Source organism: Globicephala melas, chromosome 20 (genome assembly GCF_963455315.2).
Source record: "Globicephala melas chromosome 20, mGloMel1.2, whole genome shotgun sequence".
NCBI lineage: Eukaryota > Metazoa > Chordata > Mammalia > Artiodactyla > Delphinidae > Globicephala > Globicephala melas.
The window spans coordinates 36,413,383-36,437,016 of NC_083333.1; the positions used below are offsets into that span (position 1 = coordinate 36,413,383).

Sequence of the window (23,634 nt, forward strand, 5' to 3'; positions counted from 1 at the left end):
CCCAGGAACAGAGAGAAGGGTGTGCTCCCGAGGCGGAGGCAAAATGGATGCAAGCCCCCCAAAAAGACATTTATCTTGGAAAGATATGAAGGACAAGGCTCACAGCAGGACAGAGCAGGAACCCTTCTCTCTCAAGCCTCTTAAAGGTGTTTTATTTGTTTGCTTTTCTTTTTTCTCTTTTTTAAAACAATAATGGCACATTAAAAAAATTAAGAACTACAAAAAAGGACCATGTCTTCGAGTCCATGTTCACATTGTCCTGGGTCGCGGCACCAGGACTGGTGACTCCTGCTGGGATTTCGGCCTCTTGGAAAGGTGCTGGGTGGCTCGGCTCCACCCGCATGGGGCCACTCGGGGGACTCAGGCGCTCTTCTTCTGGGCCCCACTAGAGGGCGTCCCTGGGCTCTCGCTTCTGAAGCCCCTAGGACCCTGGCCAAACACCACCTCTCTCTCCAAACTAGAGCCAGGAGCTGGAAACGTTAGGGAACTTATTTTGGTCCCCACAGGGGACTCTTTAGGGACACAGCCCTCCCCCGGCCGGCAGGAGATGACACCCAGCCCTGCCTGGTCACCCCCAGGAGGTCAGGGTGTCTCTCCCCTGTCCTGTCTCCAGCCCAAGCCCAGCTGACGCCACAGTGATGCTCTTGTTCTCCATCCGGCCCAGGCCCCCCTGCCATGTCCCACGGCCACCCCAGCAGGCACAGGAGTGACAAATGCTCGGCCCCCTCAGCCGACCCCCACCAAGAGCAAGAGGGCTCCCCAAACCCCAGGGCCCTGGCTCAGAAGGGACGGCTGTGTGACAAGGGGGGCAGGGAGGAAAAGGAGCTGGCGTGAGGGGCTCAGAGCTGAGGCTGCCAGGGAAGGAGAGAAGCAAGAGGCCGGCTGAGGGCTCAGGGCAGGTTCCTCAGACTCTGCAGCGAGAAGCAGGTCCTGGGGCCTGGGGCACAGGCCTGGGCAGGCGGGCCCGGGGAGGAAGAGGCAGAAAGGGGCTCCCGTCCTGCCTCTGGTTACCATGGGGGCACAGGCCTGGGTGACAAGACCTTAAGACCCCCCCCCAAAGGGAAACGCCACGCTGCACTCAGCCAGGTCTCAGCCCAGCCCTCGTGGGAGGGAGGAAGCCCACCAGCCCAGGCCCTGCCAGCCCCAGCTCCCCACGGCAGCTCCCAAGGGCACCCCTCCATGGGCCGACTGGACTGTAGCTGGGGGCGGGCCCCGCGGACCCAGCTCCTCCTGCCCCGGCCCCGCCCACGCCCTTGGCTCTACTCCTGCTGCTCGTTCATCTCCATGTCTGACACCAGGATGTTCTTCTCAGTGGCCTCGCCGGGGCCGGAGGAGCTGCGGCTGTAGCGGGCGCCCTCGAAAGCCCCGCGCTCGACGCCCTGTCGTCGCCGGTAGAGGATCAGGGCCGCCGTCAGCAGGGCCAGGAGCAGAAGCACCGCCATCAGCACCACCAGCAGGGCCGCAGGGCTCCCCGGGAGGGCTGCTGCAGCAAGAAGAACCCCCGCTCAGAAGCCCCGCTACGGCCCCCGCCGCCCGGAACAAGGGGGGGAAGGAGGACAGGGCTAGTCTCAGCCCTGCCTGTGACTCACCTGATGGGGAGAAGCTGCTCTCCTCAGCTGCGGCAGAGGAGGAACCAGTTAATAACAGTAGCAGTGATAATATGATAATAATAAGCAAACACGTAAGAACATTTTCTGCTGGCCCAGGCACTTCGTTTGCTCATTTAATCCCCTTATACGTACTCTTATTACCCCATTTTACATATGTGTAAACTGAGGCCACAGAGTTTGAATGACTTACCCAAGGTCACAGAGTTGGCAAATGGTTTGGCCTGGGCTTGAACCCCATCCCTGCCTTTAACCACTACAAAATGACGGGCTTGCTGTCTAGTCTGGAAACGTGCAGCAAGGCCCAGTCCTACAGACTAATTAATCCCAGGGGAAGGTCCCGGCGGGCCCCAGGCCTGTCTGTCTATTCTCTCCCATCCACTGCATTATCTGCAGAACGAGAAGCAGTCGGGCCCCCAGCCAGCACCAGATGCCTGGGGGTGGCAGGAAGCCGCGGGTGTGCCTGCCGGGCGCTCACCTCGGGCAAGCTTGCAGACGACACCCATGGTGATGTTGGTGCAGGCGCCCGGGCGCCACAGCCCGCTGCTGCTCTGGATCCAGTAGCAGCTGTTGTGGCTCAGCATGCTGGGGCCCAGGCCCAGGGGCCCCCAGTTGGAGTAGTTCACAGCTGTGTTGTCCTGCCAGACCAGCGTACCTTCTGGGGGAAGAAGGCACTGAGGGGGCATTGCAGGGGCGGGTAGGTGGGAGCAGGTGGGAGAGAGCAGGCCTGTTCTCTGGAGCAGGTGGGAGAGAGCAGGCCTGTCCTAGGATCAACTCCCACCTTCCTCAGGCCCTCACCTCCACCAAGCCCCGCTGGAGGGCATCACCCCTGCCGCCTGAGGCCTCCCCAACCTGATCCTACACACAGGGACCCACCTTTGGGGTTGAAGTTCATGCCCAGCCAGGCGCCCCGACTCTGGCCCTCAGAGCTCTGCAGATGCTCCCAGACAAACACGTTCTCCATCTCATCCAGGATGGACAGGACCACCCCACCCTCTGGACACAAAGGAGGCTCACGTCAGGGCAGACGGGTCTCCCCGGGGTAGCAGAGCCCTCCAGAGAGGGCCCCGCCCTCTTCCCTGGCAGCCAGAGGAGACGATGGCGTGGAGTCGTGCGTGGAGGGAAGGGAGTTATAGTCACACACGTTATGTCACGGGTGGTCTGTGCGTATTGCAACGCGAGGGGCACTTATGTGTGAGGGCTGCCGACAGGTAGACCGCAGCACGGGGACTGCATTCACAGGGGCTTTGAGTGTCCACGAGAGGGGTCGCCACCTGGAATGCCCACATATGGGCTCTCGCCCACCCGGCCCACCTCTCTGGCAGCGCTGCAGCGCCTCCTTGTGGCCCAGCAGCAGCTCCATGTGGAAGGAGTAGCAGTGCTCCCGGAAGGGAATCCACGCCGAGTCCGCCAGCCCCTGGGGACAGCTGCCGTGGTAGCTTATTCTTCGGGGAGGAGGGGGACCTATGGGGGTGCAGGATTGAGAAAGTGGCCCAGGGTCCTCCCAGGGTCAGCCTACCCCCAGCCCACCCCTCGGCCCCAGCGGGTGGGCACTCACCTCCGTTAACTCCACACACAGCCCCCTGCAACTTGGTGTCACAGCTGGTGGTGCGCCAGGCCCCATCCATATCCACGTAGGCGCAGCCCCCCGGGTACTGGGGCTCCCAGTCCTGCCAGCTCACATAGCTCAGCGGCTCCTCCGAGACCCAGGAGTACCGCCGGGAGCCCTGGGCACAGACAGCCATCAGGGTGGGAGGAAGGGGACCAGCCAGGTCAGGGAGCAGGTAAGGCACAGTGTTAGGGGGAGGCAGGGAAGGAAATCAGGGGAGTGGGCCCAGCCCGGTGCCCACCTCCTCACTGGCCAGCCCGATCCAGAGTGGCGTGCGCAGCCCTCGGGCAGCCTGCGTGAGGAAGGCCTGGGTGTAGGGGTCAGGCACGTGCGCCAGGCTGGCGTTGCGGCTCTCACACAGCAGGAGGGCATCGTGCCAGCGCAGCGGCTTCTGCAGCAGCCGGAAGGTGCCGTTGAGGTAGGAGAGCTCAGTGCCCGGGGCAGGGAGCGATGCTGCTGGGCATGGGCTCAGGGAGGGGTCTACAGGGAAGGGGGCAGGGCTCAGGCCGGGCTCTGCCCCCATCACCCCATCCCCAGGCATGAGGCCGGGAGGGGGGAGCGCCGGACATCAGGCAGAGACCAACTCTCCTCTGGGCACAGTGCCTGGCTCAGTGTCGGTCATTGCTGTTATTAGTAACAATATGTTCTTGCTAATAAAGGGATGAGCAACCTAGAGCTCGACCATGAATCCAGGGCAGAGAGACCCCTGCACAGAGCTGCAGGAGCCTCAGACACAGAACCTCAGGGCCCCTGCCACCAGGCATGCCCAGTGTCTAGCTCTCCCTGGTCAGCCCTCCAAACCCCAAACCTTCCTTCCGAGACCCCTTGGTGCCCACTGCCTTTCCCTCTGATTGGCGCCTGGCCTTTCTGCCCATCTGCTTCCCAAGCAGACTAGACTCTGGGGGTGGCCCCAGGGGCCCTCTGAGGTCAAGGACCATGTCTCATTCCTCAGGGCATGGCCCACGGAATCCAGTCCCGGGCTGGGGTTTCCAGGTTCCCCGGTGACACGTACCCGTGCCCTTCTGGCAGATGAAGCCGTGTGTCTCCTCCGCGCAGTTCCGATCATCCCAGCGGCCAGTGAAGTGAGCTGAGGGGCTGTGCAGGACCACCGCACAGCTGGTCTGGGGGGAAGGAGCTGCTCAGGGGAGCCCCGGCAGCTGCCCGCTTGTGCCACTGCCCCCAGAAAGCTGTACTACGAGCAAAGAGGCTGGAAGGGGGTCCCCAGGCAAGCGCGGCAGGGTGGGGGTGGAGGGCAAAGGAGAGGGTGGGGAGGGGCTTCCTCACCGGTATGTTGCCGCTGGGGGCAGGGCTAGGGCCAGAGGGCTCCCCGGGGGCCCAGTTGGTGTACCGCAGAGGCTCCTGCTCTACCCACTGGAAGTCCCTCTGCGAGGCATGGAGGCCAATCCAAAGGTCAAAGGTCACATTGGGCAGGCTGGCTGTGACGAATGCTACAGTCCCCCAGAAGAGAGAGTGATGAGCGACGGGGCAGCCCCCTCCTCGCTCTGCTCTAGCCCTCTGGGGGGATGGTGTCAGAGGATCACGGGGCCTCCCCATGGGCTGGCCCTACCTTGCTCTAAGGGGTTTGCAATGGTGACCAGTTGGGCCTCTTGCTGTTCACAGGAGAACTGTGCCTCTGACCACTTCACCCGGTCCTGGGGGTCCTGGCCCTGGATTCGGAAACACTGTGGGGCGGAGGGGGAGGCATGGCATCCTGCTCCACCTCCCTGTCCCACACACCCAGAAACTCCGCTGCGGAGCCCTCGGCCGCAGGCCCTGGGGAGGCTCGGGGGCTGTGAGAGAAAAGCATGAGAACCAGGCCATCTGGGTCTCCTTGACCACTGGTCTGGGTCTCCTTGACCGGTTGAGAGGGTGGTCTCCGGCACCCTCTCAACCGGGCACAGCGGATTCACGTACACTTGCCCACACTGTGGGGAGTTTTTAAGTGGGAAGATTTCTCCGGGCCACCAAATGCTCTACTACTTGTGACGGCACCGCCTGGGCCATGCCTGGGGACAAGGTCTGTCTGGCTCTCAGCTTCGCATACTCCAAAGGCTTTTGACAGAGTTACTGTATCGTTACCATGATGCTAACAAATTAAGCAAAGGGCCAATTACATATATGAAATATATTTTGTTTTCAATTAGGTGGAAGAAGTCATAATAAGCTTTTGGAAACATTTAATGACATGGGGAAATGCTGAAAATATAATACTAAGAAAGAAAAGCTGGCTACACAATTGTGTTATTTAGTATAATCTCAATTACATGGAAAAAGTCAGGAAGTGAGTAACAAACATTGATAGGGGTCATCTCTGGAGAGTATGGATGAGTTTTAGTTTCATTTTTTGTTTTTTTCCCCAAGATGTTAATAATACACGTCTTACTCTTTTTTTTTTTTTTTTTAAACGCAGAAAAGGTGTAATATTCGCTTGGATATTCTGAAGACAGTGAGCCCTCCAGGACACGACGGGCAGGCTGCAAGCCAACGTATGACAAAGATTTATGGATCATGTTATCTAGCGTTAACTAATCTAATCCTCACAATAGGGGTTAAGCGGTCTTACAATGTCCTGCGAAGAAGGCATGGATCGAAGCTTATACTAATGAAACCACAAGGAAATAGTGCCCTTCTCTGTCTGGGGTAAGCGCTTTCAGCCACTAGGTAAAAACAATGAAGGTCTAATCAGGTCTGATGAATGAGCCGCAGGGTCAGGAAGTAACCACTTTTGGAAAGAAACTCACTCTCTAGAGGGAACATTTTGAAAAGGCATTTAGATGCATATCCCTTCGAATTCATTTTATTGTCTCAAACTTTCCTAGCTGCACACTCAGAACGCTTGGGAAGAGAATTTTCTAAACGTTGTTTTTAAAAAATCTTCCAAGGATTTTTTTTTAACTCTTTCAATCAGCTCTTCTGATTAGTTTATAAGGCAGATTAGTTTAAATGCAGAAACGGACCAATTTTTAAACAAAAACCTTTGTTTAATTTGTAGAAGGACTGGAAAATAGGGAGAAGGACTTAGAAAGCCCAGCCAATGATGGATGACCTTTCTTCATCTTGATCTATTTGTCTTCGTGAGGTAATCTTTCCGTCTACAACAACCATTCAATCCATGTGTTAAAATAATCTGAACTTCAGGGAACTTCCCTGGCGGTCCAGTGGTTAAGATTCTGTGCTTCCAATGCAGGGGACATGGGTTCGATCCCTTGTCGGGAAACTAAGATCCCACATGCCACATGGCCAGAAAAAAAAAAAAAAAAATTGAACTTCAAACAAGACCTGTGAAGTCTGAATCACAAAGCGTCAAACCAAGATTTTTTCAAGTAATGAAGAATATGCAATCACTTTGCTCTTATCAAAATTATTTAAATAGTAACCATTATTATAATTGATAAATTTTGAGTGAGCGCAAAAATTTTTTCATACCACTAAAAGGAAAATTTTGAAAACTTAAAAATACTATTTAAAAATCTCTCGCTCATGGTTTATATTGTTTTGGTCTTGTGTACATTTAACTATATATGATGTCAGTCACATTAGTATGTAAGTAAATATATATTTACTTACACACACATATGTAATGCACACATACATACTTTGTATGTTCAACATTTTAATAGGAATTCATTATCAAGGTGTTTGGGGACTTTCCTGGCAGTCCAATGGTTAAGACTCTGCGCTCCCAATGTCAGGGGCACGGGTTTGATCCCTGGTCGGGGAACTAAGCTCTCACAGGCTGCACTGTTGCCTCCAAAAAAAAACAGAAAACAAACAAAAAAAAAGCAGATGTTTGGCGACCAGGGATCTAGGAAACTCACCAAACTATACGGGCAACGTCATTACCTGGTGAATGAGAAGGTGTTACTACGCTGACTTAGTTTCCAAGGAGTCTGGCCCTGGCACTGGGGCCATGCAGAAGAGAGGGTGGTGGGTACAGGCAAGAGGCCATGACTTTGATGCTGCCAAAGGGCGAGGACTCCTGAGGCCCAGCCTTCGCCTTGGGTGCCCCCTCTCCACTTCCTACCTTGTTGAGGAACTGGCTCCAGCCAGGGGGGCAGCCACCTGTGGGTTGTGGGTCTGGGGGCTGCTGCTCTCTGGTGCTGTTGCTGCGCTTGCAGATGTAGGGCAAGGCTGTCATGCACCTCTGGTCCCCCCACTCCTCTGCAGAAAGAGAACAGCAGTCACCCCAAGGGCAGGGCATGGCTGCCAGCACCCTGGCCTCATGCCCTGAGAGGAGGTGGGGCTGGGGCTCACGTCCCTGTGTCCAGCTCTGAACTCAAGTCCTCTGTGGCTGCCGGATCACAGGGACAGGCCCTCCCCTCTCTGGGTCTAGCCCTTCTTGGGTTGTGGGAACAGAGAGAATGAAAAGAGACCTAGGGCCCCTGCGCAGGCTCACCTCACTGCCCCCAACACCCACCCTCCCCTCAGCTTCTGCACCCTCTCTGCCCCATCTTGTGCTCACCTCGGCTGGCCATCATGTACACGCACTTCTTGTCCTTGCCTATGGGCCGAGGCTTGCCGGGTGCCCAGGAGATGAAGTTTATAACGGAACCATCTGTCCATCTGCAATGGCACCGAGCAGGGGTGACTCCAGCACTGGGCACCGTGCTCCCCTGTATGCAGCAATGAGGGGGCAGGGACCAGAGCCCAACACCAGGGGCTCAGTGGCCGTAGGCTGAGGAGTGGGGCTACTGAGCTCAGTGCAGCTAGAACCCAAGGACCTGGCGCCTCCAGGTAAGGGCCAGCCTTCCTGGGCATCCGTTTCTCTAACTAGAAAAGAAGTCTAAGGATCCCAGAGCAGGGGTCCAAGGGCAGCGCTACGCTCAGACACCCATGTGCTCCTGGGCCTTCCACGCCTCACACATGGTAGGTGGGCCGTGAATACACAGAGGCCCCTCCGGACCATCCTATGTTCTCGCCCATGTCCTGAGGGGACCTTATTCATGAGTGACCCCAGCATAATAATGAGCTGCCATTACTTAGCGCCCGATGACGTGCCGGATGCCATGCTAAGGATTCACATACCTCATTTCTAATTCTCACAATGATCCTACCAGGCAGGCCTCGTTTCATTCTCAGGTGAGACAACCGAGACCCAGAAAGGTTAACTCACTTGCTCAAGGCCACACAGCCAGTGGAGGGCAGGGCTGGATTCAAATCCAAATCTGTCTGTCTCTATATGCTGTGCCGCCTGCCTACCTCCAGCCTGGGTTGAAGCTCGCCATACACGCAGGCGCCCCGCTGCCCATCCACACCCGCTGCCCCGCCAGGGCTCCCACCTGAAGCGCCCGTCGCTCTCTGAAGTATGCAGGCCGATCCACCAGTGCTGCTCTTGGCCCCGAGAAAACTAGGGGAAGCCGGGCAGGCCGGTGAGGGATGGCAGGCCCTTTCCCTGGCTCCCGGGCCTGCCCGCCCTGCTCGCTAGCCTGCCCACCTTCTGCAGGTTGTGCCCCAGGAAGTCCAGCTCCGCCTGGCTGTGCACGGAGACCAGCTCGGCCAGGAACCACGTGCATATGCGCTGCGCCTGCGCCCACGTGGAGTGGTGCTCAAAGAACTTATACTCCGCCTCCTGGAAACGCTGCCATTCCCGTCGGCCTGCGGGAGCGGAGGGGGCGTGGGGATGGAGGCCAGGCTGAGGCTTCCTGCCCGCCCAGCCCAAGGAGGACAAGGCGGGTCCAGGGCAGCCTAGGCAGGCGGGCCTGCGAGCCCATCCGACCTGGGCCAGTAGGGTGCCCCCATCACCTTTCCCTCGGCTCAAACCCTTAAGCCCCTTCGTTCTGTCCCGGCCAGGCCCTGCCCAGGAGGTGACGCCCCTTCCCCCCTCCGGGCCGCCGTGGGGAGCGGGGTGCCTCACCTTGCGGGCTGCCATCAGGCTCCCGCACGTCCGCGCCTATGGGGACAACAGGGACAGAGACGCTGCAGGGAAAGGTGCCCCTCCCCTGGACCCCCGCCCCCTCCGCCCTTCGTCCCATGCCCGCTCCGCCAGCGCCGCCCCACCCAACCTCGAGGGATCTTGCAGATCCAGTCCAACTGCGTCTCGCACTGCATGGCTACCCACTGCAGGGAGGCCAGGTCGAGCACTGCACAGCCCCGGATGTCGTCATCGTCGTGCCGACTCCGGTCGAAATTGTGGTAAGAGAACTGATGAGGTCGGAAGGGGAGAGGGGTTTCAGGCACCAGGCGGAGGCTGCACCCCCCCCCCCAGAACAGACCAACCAGAGACCTGGCATAAGCTAGGAACCCCCAACCTGGGCTAGACGGTCCCCACCCCCTTTCCTTTACCTGCCAGCTCCGGCCAGAGGCGCTGCCTCTACTAAACCTCGTGCACCTCCAAAAGACCACGCCCACATCCAAACCTCGCCCGCCCAGGCTCCGCCCACCTGCCCCGCCTCCTCCAGGCCCCCTCACCCCTAGTCCATCGCTCCAGCGCCAGCTGTGCCCCGCTCCGGGGTCTCGACGGTTCAGGCCGATCCAGAACCAGTGCTGCTCGTGGATCTCGGGCTCTGACTCACTTTAGCACAACCCGGGGGTGAAGACAGAAGACATGGGGATGAGAGTTATAGGGGCCCCTTGCAGTTGTGACCTGGGCAGTCCCAAGGACCTGGGGCCTCTCGAACTGGGCTTCACACTCACCAGGCAAAACACTGTTGGGGCCACCCTTAAAAAGCTCTCCCCAGAGAGAACTGGGCTAGCTGGGCCAGGCGCCACGCTCGCTGCGGGCAGGTGGCCTGGCTCCCTTCCCTTGCTTTCCTTTGGGTGGGGTTTGCCCTGCCAGCAAGATTGCAGGCTTTCACTTTAGGCAGCCGATGGGGACGGTGAATAGACCTGGGGCCGTGGAATCAGATACACCTGGATTCCGGTCGTGGGTCACCCAGGGACCAGCTCTGTGACCTTGGGTAAAAAAACCCAACCTCTCTAACAGCCCGCAAGGAATAATGTGTACTTAGTAGGATTGAGAAGAGTCTTGAACGTGGATTAAATGTTTAGTGCAGTACCTGGCACATGGTAAGGAGCAACTGACACGAGCTATTATAATTACCAGTCAAACAATGTAATTGTGCTGTTTGCTGGGAGGAGATATCCCTGGAATTGAGAGTCAGGAAGCCTGGATCCATTTGGATTTTTCCCAAGGCTAAGGGACTGTAGGGCTGTATGTCCCAGGAACCCACAGGACAGAGACAGGGATCTGGAGGGACCCCGCGGGCAGATGCTCACTTTTGTAGCCTTTCTATTCCTGTCTCTCAAAAAAAGCTGTTTATTGAGAAAGTGTGGACTATTATGGGATGGTGTAGGGTTGCGGGAGGGGGCGCTCACTCGGATCAGCTCGGAGGTTCTGCCATGGAGAAGGAGGGATGGTGAGGGCGGTTACTTGTGTAAAAGTCTGTGAGTCTCAGGGGGTGTTGCTGGCTCTGGTGAGCAACCCAGGGTCTCCGACTCCAGGGAGACCAGGGTTACTTGAGGGGGGGTCAGGATGGGCCTGGCATTAGTAGCAGATGCACAGGTCATTCCAAGCCCTGGAACCGACCGCCCTGGGGTCGCCTTAACCCTGCCCAGCAAAAGCAAGAGCCCGACTCATGTGCATATGGGCCACCGCCCCAGGCTTAGTACCCGAAGATCTTGTTGAGCATATTGGCCACAAAATGTTCCTCCTCATAGCTGGCCAGGCTCAGCAGCTGGGCCCCCAGCTCCTGGCAGGCCCTCTGGGCCTGGACCCAGCTCTTCTTGTCCTGCAGCCGCTCCGCGCTGAACACCTGCAGGAGCAGAGTCCAAGCTGTTCCCCAGCCCAGCTCCCCACGGGACACCTGCCCTCCCAGGACATGAGTGGGGAAGGGGGCTGGGGCCTCACTGGACAATCCTGCTCATCAGAGAGGGAGCCCCAGGGGAGGGGAACTGGCACAGCCATCTCCCAGAGATGGTCCCCCTAACCAGCGGGGCAATCAGGGCTCTTATCCCAGCAGAGCCACAATTTGCTGTGGGCAAGTCCCTTCCCCTCCCTGGACTTCAGCTTATTCCTGTAATTAAAAGACGCTGGACTACCTCAGTGGCTCCCAAACCCAGCAGGGTTTAAAAACACAGATTACCAAGCCCCACTACAACCCACTTAATCCCAGTCTCCATGGTGACAGCCTGGAAGAGTTGTTTAACTCGGGCTCCCCAGGCAACTCTAAAGAGCGGCCAGCCTGGCCCCAACATTTGGGAACCTCCGCAACCGATGGTCTCTGTGGTTTCTTCAACTCCTCAAATATTTATTGAGCACCTACTACGCACCAGGCCTCAGATGCCACTGACAAAAGGGTTTCAACAGAAAGTACCTCTGTCTGTTGTCTGTAAGTTTCTCCAGGGCCCGCCTGCCTGGATCATGGCTGGGTCCCACTGGGGCCACCCACCCTGCCAGGGGTGCTGCCTCTTTGCTCTTGTTTCTCTCCCCCGACCCCAGGCCAACAGGCTGCCTACCTTATAGCAGTGCCGGAGTTTGGGGTCTGAGCCCCAGCCCTGGGGGCAGGCGCCGGTGAGGCTGGGTGTGGGGTCTGGTCCAGGCAGCTCAGGCGTCACTGGCGTGCCCAGGCTCTGCCGGCAGATGTAGCGAGCCCGGAACGACGTGCAGTTCTTCACCTCCCACAGCCCCATGGCGCTGCCCGTGGCCAGGGCCACGCAGCCCCCACGGCTGTACCCTGGAGGAGGGAGAAGGGAGACCCACATGCTGAAGAGGACTCACCAGTCCTCCCTCACATCCCCGAGGGGCACCACCACGGCCCTCGCACCGGGAATCAGCTTAGCCATCTCTGCAGGGACATGCTCTGTGGAGTCGGGGCCCAGTGGGGAGGAAGGAAATGGGGGCAGAGGCCTAGCTCTATGTTTGCTCCTGTGAGACCTTAGGCAACTTGCTTAACCTCTCTGAGCCTGTTTCATCATCTGCCTCATCAGGTTCTTGAAAAGGTTAAAAAAGACGAATTTAAAACGGTAACAGCAATAGCGAGCACTTGTATGCTCACTACTCTAAGGGCTTTACGTGTATTAACCCATTCAAGCCTCATGTCAACCCTGTGAGGAAAGTACCATTATCCCCATTGGACAGATGAGGAAACTGAGGCTCAAAGATGCACAGCTAATAAACTGCACAATCAGGATCTGAGCCAGGCAGTTTGGCTCCAGAGCCTGTCCTCCTATAACCACATCACCACACTGTACGAATGATCTGTTTCCTATGAAGCCCTGGGTCTCGGTCGTGGCAGGGCTGGTCCACCGCGGCCTCCTGGCTTCACCAAGGAAAGTCCAAGGAGGGGGCTGAGCGGGCGCTGTGGAGGAGGGGCTCACCGGGCTGGTCCCGGTTCCAGTGGGTGTACATGACCTCATCCCCGCTGAGCCAGCGGAAGGAGCCGGTGAAGTTGAGGTCCTGCAGGGCCGTCCAGAAATACTCGCCGTCCCAGTTGTAGATGAGGCTGCTGACAAAGGCCTGCTCGAACCTGCGGGAGAGAGGCTGGTCGAGGCAGGGAGCTCGCCCCCCGCCACTCCCTGGGCTACAGGCCAGATGCCCTGCTCCAGGAGCCTGGGTGCTGCACCCCATCAGAAACTTCCTCAGGGGGCTCCCTGGGTGGCGCAATAGTTAATAATCCGCCTGCCAACGCAGGGGACAAGGGTTCGCGCCCTGGTCGGGGAAGATCCCACATGCCGCAGAGCAACTCAGCCCGTGCGCTAAAACTACGGAGCCTGCGTTCTACAGCCCGCGAGCCACAACTAGGGAAGCCCGCGAGCCACAACTACTGAAGCCCGCGTGCCTAGAGCCCGTGCTCCGCAACAAGAGAAGCCACTGCAATGAGAAGCCCGCCCACCGCAACAAAGAGTAGCCCCTGCTCGCTGCAACTAGAGAAAACCCGTGCACAGCAATGAAGACCCAATGCAGCCAAAAATAAATAAAATAAAATAAATTAATTTTAAAAAATTAAGAAATGCTTTAAAAAAGAAACTTGCTCAGGGAAGTGGGGACCCTGCAGCTGACACACAGCCACCCAGGTCCCCTTCTACTGTCTTCACCTCCATGCCTTGCTGAGGAGAGGGATAATCAGACAGAGCCAAGGTCTCTTCGGGGCATCCAGCCCACACCTACGCCTGTTCCTGCCCCTGCCCAGGACCTGTCCCTGCCCCTGCCCCTGCCCAGGACCTGTCCCACGCTGGGGTCGCTTAATAAACAGGAGTCCTTCTGGTGACAATATTAGAAAAAGGCCCTGGAGCCTGTTGAAGCTCAAAGGACTCGAGTCCCTCTGCACTGGATGGCAGGATGCTGCCCGCTTTGGAGGAGGGACCACATTAGGCCAGGACATAGGGGAGGGCTGGTCCCTCTCCTGTACCTGTTGGTGATGGTGACCAGCTGAGAGCCGTGGTCGGTGCACAGGCGCCGGGCCTCACTGTAGGTCACCTGGTCCTCTCCCAGCCAGTAGCAGGATGGGCTGTGCCACGTCCAACCCTGGCTCAAGAGAGTGGGCAGAAAAGGGGTGTCTGGGGGGAGGACTCTCCTTTCTCACCCATAAATCCTGGGGTGCAGGTGCTATCAGTGGCACCACTGAATTTTCTGCAGGCTTGGGCACAGAACAGAGGGGACTGGTTTGACACCAGAGCCGGCTCTTCCTGTGCTGTGTTCTGCACCTTGTCACTCCACGCTCCCCTCCCTACCGTTACCCACAACTGCCAGGCCCGGGGTGTAAGCATGGCCCACGGGTGGCTGACTGGGAGACAGCCAGTCACCCGGCCTGTGGCCTGGCCACGAAAGATGAGTGGCCCACCGGGTTCCTCGCTTGGGTGTTTGAACCAAGAGACGCGTGGGAAAACTGCCAGTTGGCTGGGAAACCAGAGCCAGAAAGCTGGGAGAGCTGCCAGGATGTGGAGGGGGCTGGGCAATCCTCGGGGGCCTGGAAAAGCTGGAGGACACGGAGGATGCGCCTGGCCCGCGAGCAGGTGGGACAGACCCTCGGCGAGGGGCAGCCAAGCTGCGGAAGAGAGACCACCCTCCTACACGGCTGGCTCGCTGCCCCCATCCCCATGAGGCCGGGGAGGCTTCACCCCCCCCCCGACCCCTTGTCCCCTGGGCCACCCTGAGGGCCTCTCTGCTTTGCCTTGCAGGTGAGGACCTGAGGCTCAGAATTACGTGGCTTGATTTTGTACAGACAGTGCAGGCAGAGCCCAGACCGGAACCCACACCACAGAGGTTGTGTCTGTCCCTGCCACAGCCCTGTTCCTCCTAAGATGACACCAGGGGCCTGCCAGGGCATTTGCCTCCAGGAAGCCTTCAAGTGGGATCCCTGGGGGTGGGGGCTGGAGCTTGGGAGAGAGAGCGAGGCAGCCCCCAGGGCAGGAACCAGCGCAGAGGAGAAAGTGGCGTGCGTGTGTGTGTGTGTGTACGTGTGTGTACATGTGCATATGTGTATGTGTACATGTGCATATATTTGTGTGTATACATACATACGTGTGCGTTATGTGTTTGTGTGTGTGTATGAGTATATTGTGCATGTCTACGTGCGTATGTGTGTACGTGAGCGTGGCCTCTGCAGATGGAGCCGCCAGGGGCCAAAACACAACCAAGTGGGCTTGAAGAGCAGCCTCCCCACGTGTGTCCACACTGCTCACACCCCTGTTCCTCTGGGGGCGGCGAGGGGTGGGGCGGGCGGGCGGCTGCCCGAGGAGGGAAACAGATCCATCACCCACCCTCACCCTCTTTCATAGCTCCGCCCCCCCGACTGATTCATTCCCCCCATTCAGTCCTAATCCCTTCCCTCCCTGGGGCGAGAGCCCAGGGGCGGAGACACCGCATGGCCTCGTTCCTCCTGAGGAGACAGACAAGCACACGCTATGCCAGCAAGTGAGGCGGGAAGATGGGGCCGGGGTGCACAGAGGGCCAGGGTCTCTCCAGCAGCCTCCACTCAGGGGATACTGAAGCAGACTGGGGGGCCCGCCCACCACCACCTCCGGGTTCTCCGTGGCTTTCCATGGAGGGGGGCTCAGGGCTAGGGGTGGCGGGGGAGCTCTGCTTCTTCCCAACAGCTTCTCCCCCCCCGCCACCTCATCCAACATCGCTCCTGGAACGGAGCATGTTGGAGAGCGGAGGAGGGGGCATGCCGAGGAAGGGACGATGCCATGGGAGGCTGCGGGCTTCCACCTGCCCTCCTGCCCCTGGGAGCCCCTCTGGTTGGCCTCACCCGGGGCAGCTCCAGAAGCACCCTCACCTTCCGGCAGCCATGGTCCTCCTCAGCGGCCCCCTGGCTCAGCTGGCCTGCCTTCTTGCAGATGGATGGCAGGGACTGGTTACAGGGACTGTCATTCCAGCGACCTTCCTAGGGACACAGGGTAAGGGGGAGTCTCAATCTATCTCCTCCAAATCTCCCAAACCCCTTCAGTGAACCTGGTTTCCAGACCTGGCCGTGCCTCTGACTTGCTGTGTGATTCTGAGCAAGAAGCTTGACCTCTCTGTGCTCTAGGCTGGAAAATGGGGGAAGTAGGATTAGTGCTAGAAGCCTCACAGGGCTGATGAGAGCACACAGAGTTGATGCGCAAATGCCTCGAAACTTTGACAAGCACTGTCTAAACGGAAAAAGGTGCTCTCTTAAATTACTTACAGCTCATTTCATAAACATGAAGGACAAGCTGGCTAAGACTGTTAGCAGGACAGACAAATGAGATTCCCAGGTTGGCAAGGCGTCCAGCCAGTACCTGCAGATCCAGGGCGAGCAGGGGCCGTATGCCCAGACCCTCACCTCAGCTGACGGAGCTGAAGAGGAACTTAGTCCTCGGCCCCTCCTAACTGCCTTAGCCCTCCTGTGTCCAGGGCACCCAGCCAGCAGTTTTTGTCTGTCTTGAGCTGCATCTGGAGGGCAGAGGTGTTAATATGTCCCAGCCCCCAGGAGAATGCCTGGCACATAGCAGATGCTCAATAAATAATTGTTCATAAATTTTTAAATAGCATCCTCTAAGCCAGACGTCTCCACAGTCGCTGGCACTGTTGGCTGTATCTCACGGCAGAATGTCCTGTCTCTGGAGTAAGTAGTCTGTCCCTACAGCTTTGTCCATTCTTTAAGGGCCAGACTTATCTCTGCTTGAAGCCCTGGATCAATTCCTTCATCCACCCACACTGTCTGAGCCAAAGCCATGGCAAACAGTCACAGCTCCATCATTTCTTGAGGGGGCAGGACCCTGGGCTGGGTAAGGCTGGCACCGAGCAGTCCTGCCTGCAGAGCACGTCCACATAATGTGAGTTCTGACGCCACCTGCAGGCGGGGAAGTGCAGCTGGCAAGAGACCAAGATCGCACCAGGCACCGTCCTAAGGCTTCACAAGAACTAACTCCTTTAATCCTCCCAGTGACCCTCTGAGGGTGGCACCATTAGAGTTCTCCTGACAGATGAGGAAACTGAGGCTAGGTCTGGGGGCCCCGTGACAGGGAGAGGGGGTTCTCACCGGCCCCCAGATGGTGACACAGTCCTCCAGGCTGTCCCGGAAGTTGTTGGGCTCAAAAGGATGCCAGTGGGTGAAGCTCACGAGGCTCCCGTCGGACCACTCAAAATTCATCTGCAGTTTCAGATCGTTGAGACCGATCCACAGCTCCTCCACCTCTGGGGTGCGGCCGGGGAGAGGGGAGAGGGGACACGGGGAGGTCAGCCTCCGGCACCGGCAGGGGAGGGAGGGACGGTCCCTGGGCCTCCGGGCGGATGGGACGGGCGTGGGGGACGCGGCCCCTCACCCTGCTTGATCTGCTTGGTGATGAACTCCAGCTCGGCCACGCTGTGGATGCTGAGCAGGTCGCCCCCGCCCCGCAGACACATCTTCTTGGACTCCTGCCAGCTGCGCTTCTCAGCCTGCAGGCGGTAGCAGTGGCCCTGGAAGGGCTGCCAGCTGGGCTCGCACTCCACCTTCACGTTGGCCCACACGTCTGCGGACACCAGAGAGGCCGCTGCTCAGGGACCGAGCTGCCCAGCCCGGGAACCGACCCATTGGGTGTCAACACAGGCAGGGGCCTGGAAGTCACCTCCTCCCCAAACCTGTCACAGATCCGCCCTTCCCACGAGGACAGGTCTGAATACCGAATGATGCTGGAAAGACAAAACTCCCAGGGTGGCTGAAGCCCCGGGAGGTGGTGGCAGATTCCACCCAAGACAGGACGGCCCCCCCAAGCTGGGGCTCTCACGGAGAGATAGATGGGGATTCGGGACAGACCAGCCCCAGGAGCCTCAGTTTCCTCCTCTGTAAATGGGGTTTCCTGCTGTAAGATTACAACTTAGCGCGTGTCCACCTCACTTAATAAATGACACAGCCGTCACTGTCTCAAAGAGCATCTATGGAGTGTGGCTCCATTAATCCGGGATGAAGGGGGTGGGGACACGGGGCCTCCCAGGTCAGCCGCTCGTGAACTCACCGCTGCCTGACAGGCGTCCCCTGGCTGGGATTTTTACTCTTGATCCTCCCCCCACCCCCACCCCCAGCTCCTCTCCCTGAACCCTAGAGCTGAGAAACCAACCGGCCTTAGGCCCTTCCTCACTCCCATTTCCATGCATTTCAAGATCGCCCTCTAGGGATCAGGGTCCGCAGGCACCTGATGCAAACAAGCTCTCACTTGGGTCTTGGCAAGAGAAAACAAGACTTTACCAAACCACCCACAACATCAGGCTTGGACAGGATTCTGCTGGCTGGGCAAGAAAGCATGTACCCACTTGAAGCATCGCCCCACTGGGATCCACTCCATCCTGGGAGATGCTCCAGGGTCCAGCCATACTGTCTCTTGGAGGCCTGGCAGAGTGGGGAAGGGCTGAGGGCCTGAGCAGCCTCCCTCCTTGGGATAGGATCAAGACCTATCGATCATCTCTTGTCAGCCGCTGAGCTAAGACCCAAGGCTGCCTCCTTGGACACAAGAGTTTAGTGGGTGTGCAGACCCAAGGGCTGTAGGAAGAAGGGAGTTTAGGAAATGAGGACGCTTTGGGGGCATGACGGCGCCTGCCTCTAAAATGACAGGCTTTGAGTCCCGGGAGGCAGAACCACCCAAGAAACTGCTTAGAAAATACACCTCGTGCAGAGAGATGTGGGCCAAGATGAAAGAGGAAATCCACGGCTAAAGACATACCTGCAGGTCCGTGAGGCCCCAGAGGAGAACCCCCCACAGCAGCCACTCTGGGCAGATCCAGGGGACAGAGGACTTGGTGAGGGGCCAGTCCCGATGGGGGCCACAGAGAGGCCTGCCCACACTGGCCCTGTGGCCCTCCTTTCAGAAAGGGAAGCCCTGGAACTGGTGCCTGCCCCAGGCTCCCCCTGAGCTGGAGGTGAGGCGCCCTAGATGTGGGTGCCAATGTTTGAAACCTTTGCTCCTGACCCCCGAGGGGGTGAGGACAGACAGTGGTGGCTAGTGACCCTGAATCAGCCTTTGGCAACACTTCAATGGTCAGAAGCAGAAGTTTTGCTCTGTAAGCTCTTACTTTCTGTTTTGTGGATTTTTTTCTGGTTTTGCTGTATTTTCCGTGTACAAATCCCGTCTTCACCCCATGGCTACTGGACTCCTGCAGTAGCCCCTCCAACCTAAGGAGACGCTCCTTTAAGCCAGGCCAGGTCTCCAGCCTTAAAGCAACCCTGCAATGGGGTTGAGTTTATCCTCAATTTGCACCTCTGAGACTAAGCTGCGGACCCAAGGCCACACCCCAAAGCGGGTGCCGGCCTCTAGAGCTATCTCGGTGAATCGCAAATGTGGACCAGACACTCCCTGCCTTAAAAGTCTGCAAAGGCTCCCACAGCCTACCCGGCCCCACCCAGATTTCACCCAGAAGCCAAGATCCTTCAGGAACTGGCTGCAACCTGCCTTTCTGAACCGTCTTGTTGCCCTGCCCTCTAATCCAGTACTTTTCAAACTGTACCTGCACATGAATCGCCTAAGCATCTTGGGAAATGCAGGTTCGAATTCAATTAATTGGTGGGGGGGGTGCACCTGAGATTCTACATTTATAACAAGCATTTATAACATCACCTGGGAAGGTGACGCTGTGCTGCTGGACGGCGGACCACACTTTAAGTGGTTAGCGCCTATACTCTAACCCTTAGTTAGGGAGCAATACTCCCCGTCCTTAAAGCTGCCGTGAACTTCCAGGCCACCGTGCCTTTGCACCTGCAGTCCCCTCTGCCAGGAATGCCCTTCCCTCACACCTCTTTATGCCTTTTTAAACTTACGCTCAACTTGAAAAGCCCAAATCCAATGTCACTTCCAGGAAACCTTCCTTAAGTCTCTGGAGCTTAATCAATTTCTTCTCTAGGCCCCTCTGATATTTATTATACATGTGTTTTATAATAGCACATAACTCAGGATATTCCAATTGAATGTTGAGGTGTCTGTCACCTCCAGCAGGCTGTGACCACCACGAGGACACGGTGAGTCCCGAGGCATTGAACACTGTGCTCAACGAACGTTCCCGGAACGAATTAATGGCACATTTCAGTTTGTTCAGACTTCAGCTGAACCATTAAAAAGAATAGCGAGGATCAGAGACCCCAGTGCTGGGAGGCTGAGCCGCCGGCGGCTGCGGCCCTGACGAGCCCCACCCACGCCCCGCGGCTGCCAGGCTCACCGGGAGGCGGGGGCTCGGCGGCCGTGGCATTGGGCTTCTTCTTGCAGACGTAGGGCAGCGCGATGCTGCAGTCGCGGTTCTGCCAGCCGCCCGACGACTCCGTGCGGATCACTCCGCAATTCTCCTCGCTCGGGTTGTCCGGCTGATCTGTGGGGAGGGCAGGGCGCCAGCGCCCCAGGCAAGAGAAACTCACCCCCTGGCCCGGGAGCCCTACCCCGAACCTCGTGCTCCCTCGGGAGACCTGAGCCCGCTCAGATGCCCAGCGCCCCGCTTCGGCCCTCCTGCTGCCTAACCTGGGCCCACGTGGTCCTGGTGCCTCTGCGCGGCAACCCGTTCCAGCCCCGCCCGCCCGCCCGCCCGCCCTGGCCAGGCTGCTGGCGCGCTCGGTGCCCCGGTGCCCGCGGCTGAAGGGGTGCGTGGAGAATAAGATCCAGTCCCCTCCCAGGCCCTGTGTCCCGAGGAAGGGGCATCGGTTCCTAATTCGGACAACACACGCCATGGACCAGTGGCGCCCGGTCCAGAAGGCAGTGGAAATCTGCCCCCACCCTCACTGCTCTCCTGGAGCAGGGTACCAGCGAAGGAGTAAATAAGAGACCAAGTGCCTGTGCGGAGGTCCCCTGGCCTCCCTGCGCCCCAAACCCCGCGCCTCACCACTCTCCCAGTTGAGGTACTTGAGAGGCGAGTTGTCCGACCACTGCCAGCCTCCGCTGGTGTCCAGGTCGTTAAGGCCAATCCACAGTGTGGAGCTATAGCCAGTGAGCAGCCCTGACAGCAAGACAGCGACAGTGAGGAAGGGGTCGCCCCATCCCTGGCCCTCCACCGTCTGCCCCACCACCGGCATCCTTACCCCCACCAGCAGAAAGGCCTCAGGGCCCTCCAAAGGCAGGGCAGGTCTCAGGCGCCTGCCCCCCGCCCCGCCCCAGCCTCACCATTGATGTAGGTCTGCTCGTGGATCTCCGTGATGCTCAGCAGATCCGCCCCCTGTTGCTCACAGCTGGCCCAGGCCTCCCTCCAGGACAGCGTGGACTGGAAGTTAAACTGATAGCAGCTGTCCGTCAGCTGGTCCTTGTCCCAGAAGGTCTCACAGTCGTTACCTGCCACCACGATAGCCGAGTGTGGGTCCCTCCCCAGCCCTGTCCTGCAGGGCCCACAGGGGGTCCCTCCAGGAGTGCAGTGACTCCACACAGGCTGCCCTGTGCTGCGAGGAGAGGCCACTTCCCACTCTGCCCCGCAAGTTCCGCCACCCGCTCGCGTCCCCCAGGGCCAGCCTCCCGCCAGCCCCGCCCGCTCCACTCTCACTCTTGATGGGGCAGAAGCCCCAGCGCTCGTCCTTGCCGTAGTCCTGGGTGGTGGCGCACCACAGGTGCCCGTCCTCGCGGCCTGTGCTGGTGCAGCCGTGGAACCACTGGTTGTCATACTTGAAGGGGATGGTGCACGGCTTCCCGTGGGAGTTGCCCTGGATGGTGTAGACCTCTGCAGGAAAGGGGAGCCAAGACCTTGGCATCTGGACCCCAGAGGCTGCCTATCCCTCAGACAAAAACCCCCTATAACCCTGGGAGCCGGGGTGGGCAGGGGTCAGCAGAGAGTGGGAGGGGCAGTGGCACCAGACTGTGGCTTTAACACTCCCTCTGCCGTCAGGTCAGCCCAGGAGCCTGGGAGAGGGCCTACTGCTCATCCCATAGGGCTGGGAAGGGGGCCCCGCAGTGCCCCTTAATGCCTGTCCAAAATCCAGCTGGCCCTCACGCCAAATTCTATCTTGGAACTCCCAGGAAAGGACCCTTAGGATGAAGCTGCCCACCAGGAAAGGTCCCTCTCACTGGGTGACTCTGGTTCCTGTTCACCCCTGCAAAATGGGGATCAAGACCCCTGTGGAGGATTACCCTGGGGTCTCCCCTGAAGAGTGGGCCTGAGGGAAGGGATTTCTCATTTGATTTTACGTTATACGCTGTTGTACTGTCTGAGGTCTTTACAAGAGTGTATTAACTTCGTGATTTTTTTTTTTTTTTTTTTGCGGTACGCGGGCCTCTCACTGCTGTGGCCTCTCCCGTTGTGGAGCACAGGCTCCGGACGTGCAGGCCCAGCGGCCATGGCTCACGGGCCCAGCCTCTCCGCGGCATGTGGGATCCTCCCGGACCGGGGCACGAACCCGTGTCCCCTGCATCGGCAGGCGGACTCTCAACCACTGCGCCACCAGGGAAGCCCATAACTTCGTGATTTTTAAAAAAGCAAATTATATGCTTTGAAGTCCATTTTCTTAATTATTCCAAAATGCTTCCCATTGCAATGAAAGAGGTGCCTGCCAGAGGTCTGCGGAGGCCAAGGTTTTGTCACCCCAGCATCTGCCCTTGTGGCTCTAGGCCCCGGACACGAGGACCCCAGCCCTGCCCTGCCAGCAGCCTCTCACCATAGTAGGGCCGAGCACACAGATCCTCATCGCTGCCATAGATGCGCCACTGGCCGCTGCGGGTCTGGTCGCCACGCTCAGGGGTGCCAGCCTTGGACGTGTTGCTGGAACGGCCCCCCAGGAGCAGGGACAGCTGGTCACCCAGTGTGCGACAGTGCCAGCGAAGATTCAGTGCCTCCCGGTCACACTCGTACATGCCCAGGGAGGCGGTGGTGTTGGTGCCCGGCCAGCCTGTGCCCAGGCACTGCATGGTGCCCAGGTTGAAGAGCCGGTTTCGGGAGACCCACTTCCAGCGCTGGGCAGGAAGGCTGGCATTGCAGGCTGGGGAGACTCGGACTTGCCCACCTTGGGTCTCCAGGCAGCCCTGCAGTCCATGGCTGAAGATGAGGAAGACGTTGGGTTCTGGAAGGGAAGGCAGGACACGAGGCCATCACAGGGGTCTCCTGGCAGCCCCTGACGGCCAGGCCGCCTGCGGACACTGACCATGATCCTGGTGCTGGGCTGTGAGCCTTCTCTCATATGATAAATCACTCAGTCTTCACTACTGGCCCTTTGGGTGTTGGCAAGAGGCACTGCTGTCCCCCTGTGCCCAGTCAAGGCAGAGCCTAGGCGACCAGCCTCTGTTCTAGCCCCATGCCACCTGAAGGTAGGACTCAGCCTTCCGTCCCACCCCCCTAAAGCAAACCCAACCCCATATGGCAAGTTGGGAACTGTTGACTTTTCTGAAGATCTTATGAGGACGGTGAAGGTGTTCACATCACACACCACGCTGCAACCTTTATCCCAACCTCTGTTACGTAGCGCTGTTTTTCCGCCAGAGTTCTCCAGCCTGGAGTCGCTTTGTCTCACTCTCCCCTCCTGCTCCTCAGATGCAGCGGCTCCATCTTCTCCTCTCATTTAGAATCTTCCCAAACCACTCACCACACCCGCCCCCAGCAAAACCCAACCATTCATGTCCCATAACCATCTCACTGCTTAGATTTTAGACAGAGCTTAGCTCTCTGGCTTCCCCAATCCTGCATCTTCTCACCCATCACCTCACTGAGCAGACACTCTATGAAAGACATTGAAATCCAACCTGCCCCCTGCACACCTACTTTACAGATGAAGAAATCAAGATTTAAATTTAGAGGAGGTAGATCAGTGGTTGCCTGGGGCTGGGTTGGGGTGATGGGAATGGGGAGTGACTGGGGAAAGGCACAGCGTTTCTTTGGGGGGTGATGAAAATGTGCTAAAATTAGATTGTCATGATAGTTGCACAATTCTGTGAACATACTAAAACCCCATTAAAGGCATATTTTAAATGGGTGAGTTTTACAATATGTGAATTGTATCTCAAAAGCTGTGATTACACCTTAAAGTGTTTGAGAGAGAGAAAGGACGAAACTGACGTGAGTTTGAGCTGTGAAGCGACCCACTCATGGTACCA

General features: G+C 58.1%; 1 protein-coding gene across 2 annotated transcripts in view; it reads right to left on the bottom strand.

Annotated features, from left to right (window-relative positions):
* Positions 1–131: 131 nt before the first annotated feature.
* MRC2 (mannose receptor C-type 2) overlaps positions 132–23,634 on the bottom strand; it is a 54,867-nt gene continuing 31,364 nt past the window's right edge. Inside the window, exons 2-30 of one of the 2 annotated variants that reach the window (XM_030843279.2) lie at positions 22,206–22,607; positions 21,101–21,274; positions 20,731–20,895; positions 20,453–20,566; positions 19,802–19,948; positions 16,942–17,130; positions 16,659–16,813; positions 15,432–15,539; positions 13,563–13,678; positions 12,532–12,680; positions 11,671–11,888; positions 10,825–10,967; positions 9,625–9,727; positions 9,219–9,357; positions 9,071–9,106; positions 8,651–8,811; positions 8,496–8,563; positions 7,679–7,779; positions 7,241–7,377; positions 4,784–4,898; positions 4,501–4,664; positions 4,229–4,337; positions 3,458–3,696; positions 3,166–3,334; positions 2,922–3,071; positions 2,484–2,603; positions 2,086–2,265; positions 1,590–1,616; positions 132–1,480 (exon numbers count right to left, since the gene is read on the bottom strand). In XM_030843279.2, the coding sequence (XP_030699139.2) occupies positions 1,260–1,480; positions 1,590–1,616; positions 2,086–2,265; positions 2,484–2,603; positions 2,922–3,071; positions 3,166–3,334; positions 3,458–3,696; positions 4,229–4,337; positions 4,501–4,664; positions 4,784–4,898; positions 7,241–7,377; positions 7,679–7,779; positions 8,496–8,563; positions 8,651–8,811; positions 9,071–9,106; positions 9,219–9,357; positions 9,625–9,727; positions 10,825–10,967; positions 11,671–11,888; positions 12,532–12,680; positions 13,563–13,678; positions 15,432–15,539; positions 16,659–16,813; positions 16,942–17,130; positions 19,802–19,948; positions 20,453–20,566; positions 20,731–20,895; positions 21,101–21,274; positions 22,206–22,607 (4,319 nt within the window). In that variant the 3' untranslated portion in view covers positions 132–1,259. Of the gene's footprint in view, positions 1,484–1,589; positions 1,617–2,085; positions 2,266–2,483; positions 2,604–2,921; positions 3,072–3,165; positions 3,335–3,457; positions 3,697–4,228; positions 4,338–4,500; positions 4,665–4,783; positions 4,899–7,240; positions 7,378–7,678; positions 7,780–8,495; positions 8,564–8,650; positions 8,812–9,070; positions 9,107–9,218; positions 9,358–9,624; positions 9,728–10,824; positions 10,968–11,670; positions 11,889–12,531; positions 12,681–13,562; positions 13,679–15,431; positions 15,540–16,658; positions 16,814–16,941; positions 17,131–19,801; positions 19,949–20,452; positions 20,567–20,730; positions 20,896–21,100; positions 21,275–22,205; positions 22,608–23,634 lie in introns of both variants that reach the window. The other variant, XM_030843278.2, reaches the window with a different exon arrangement.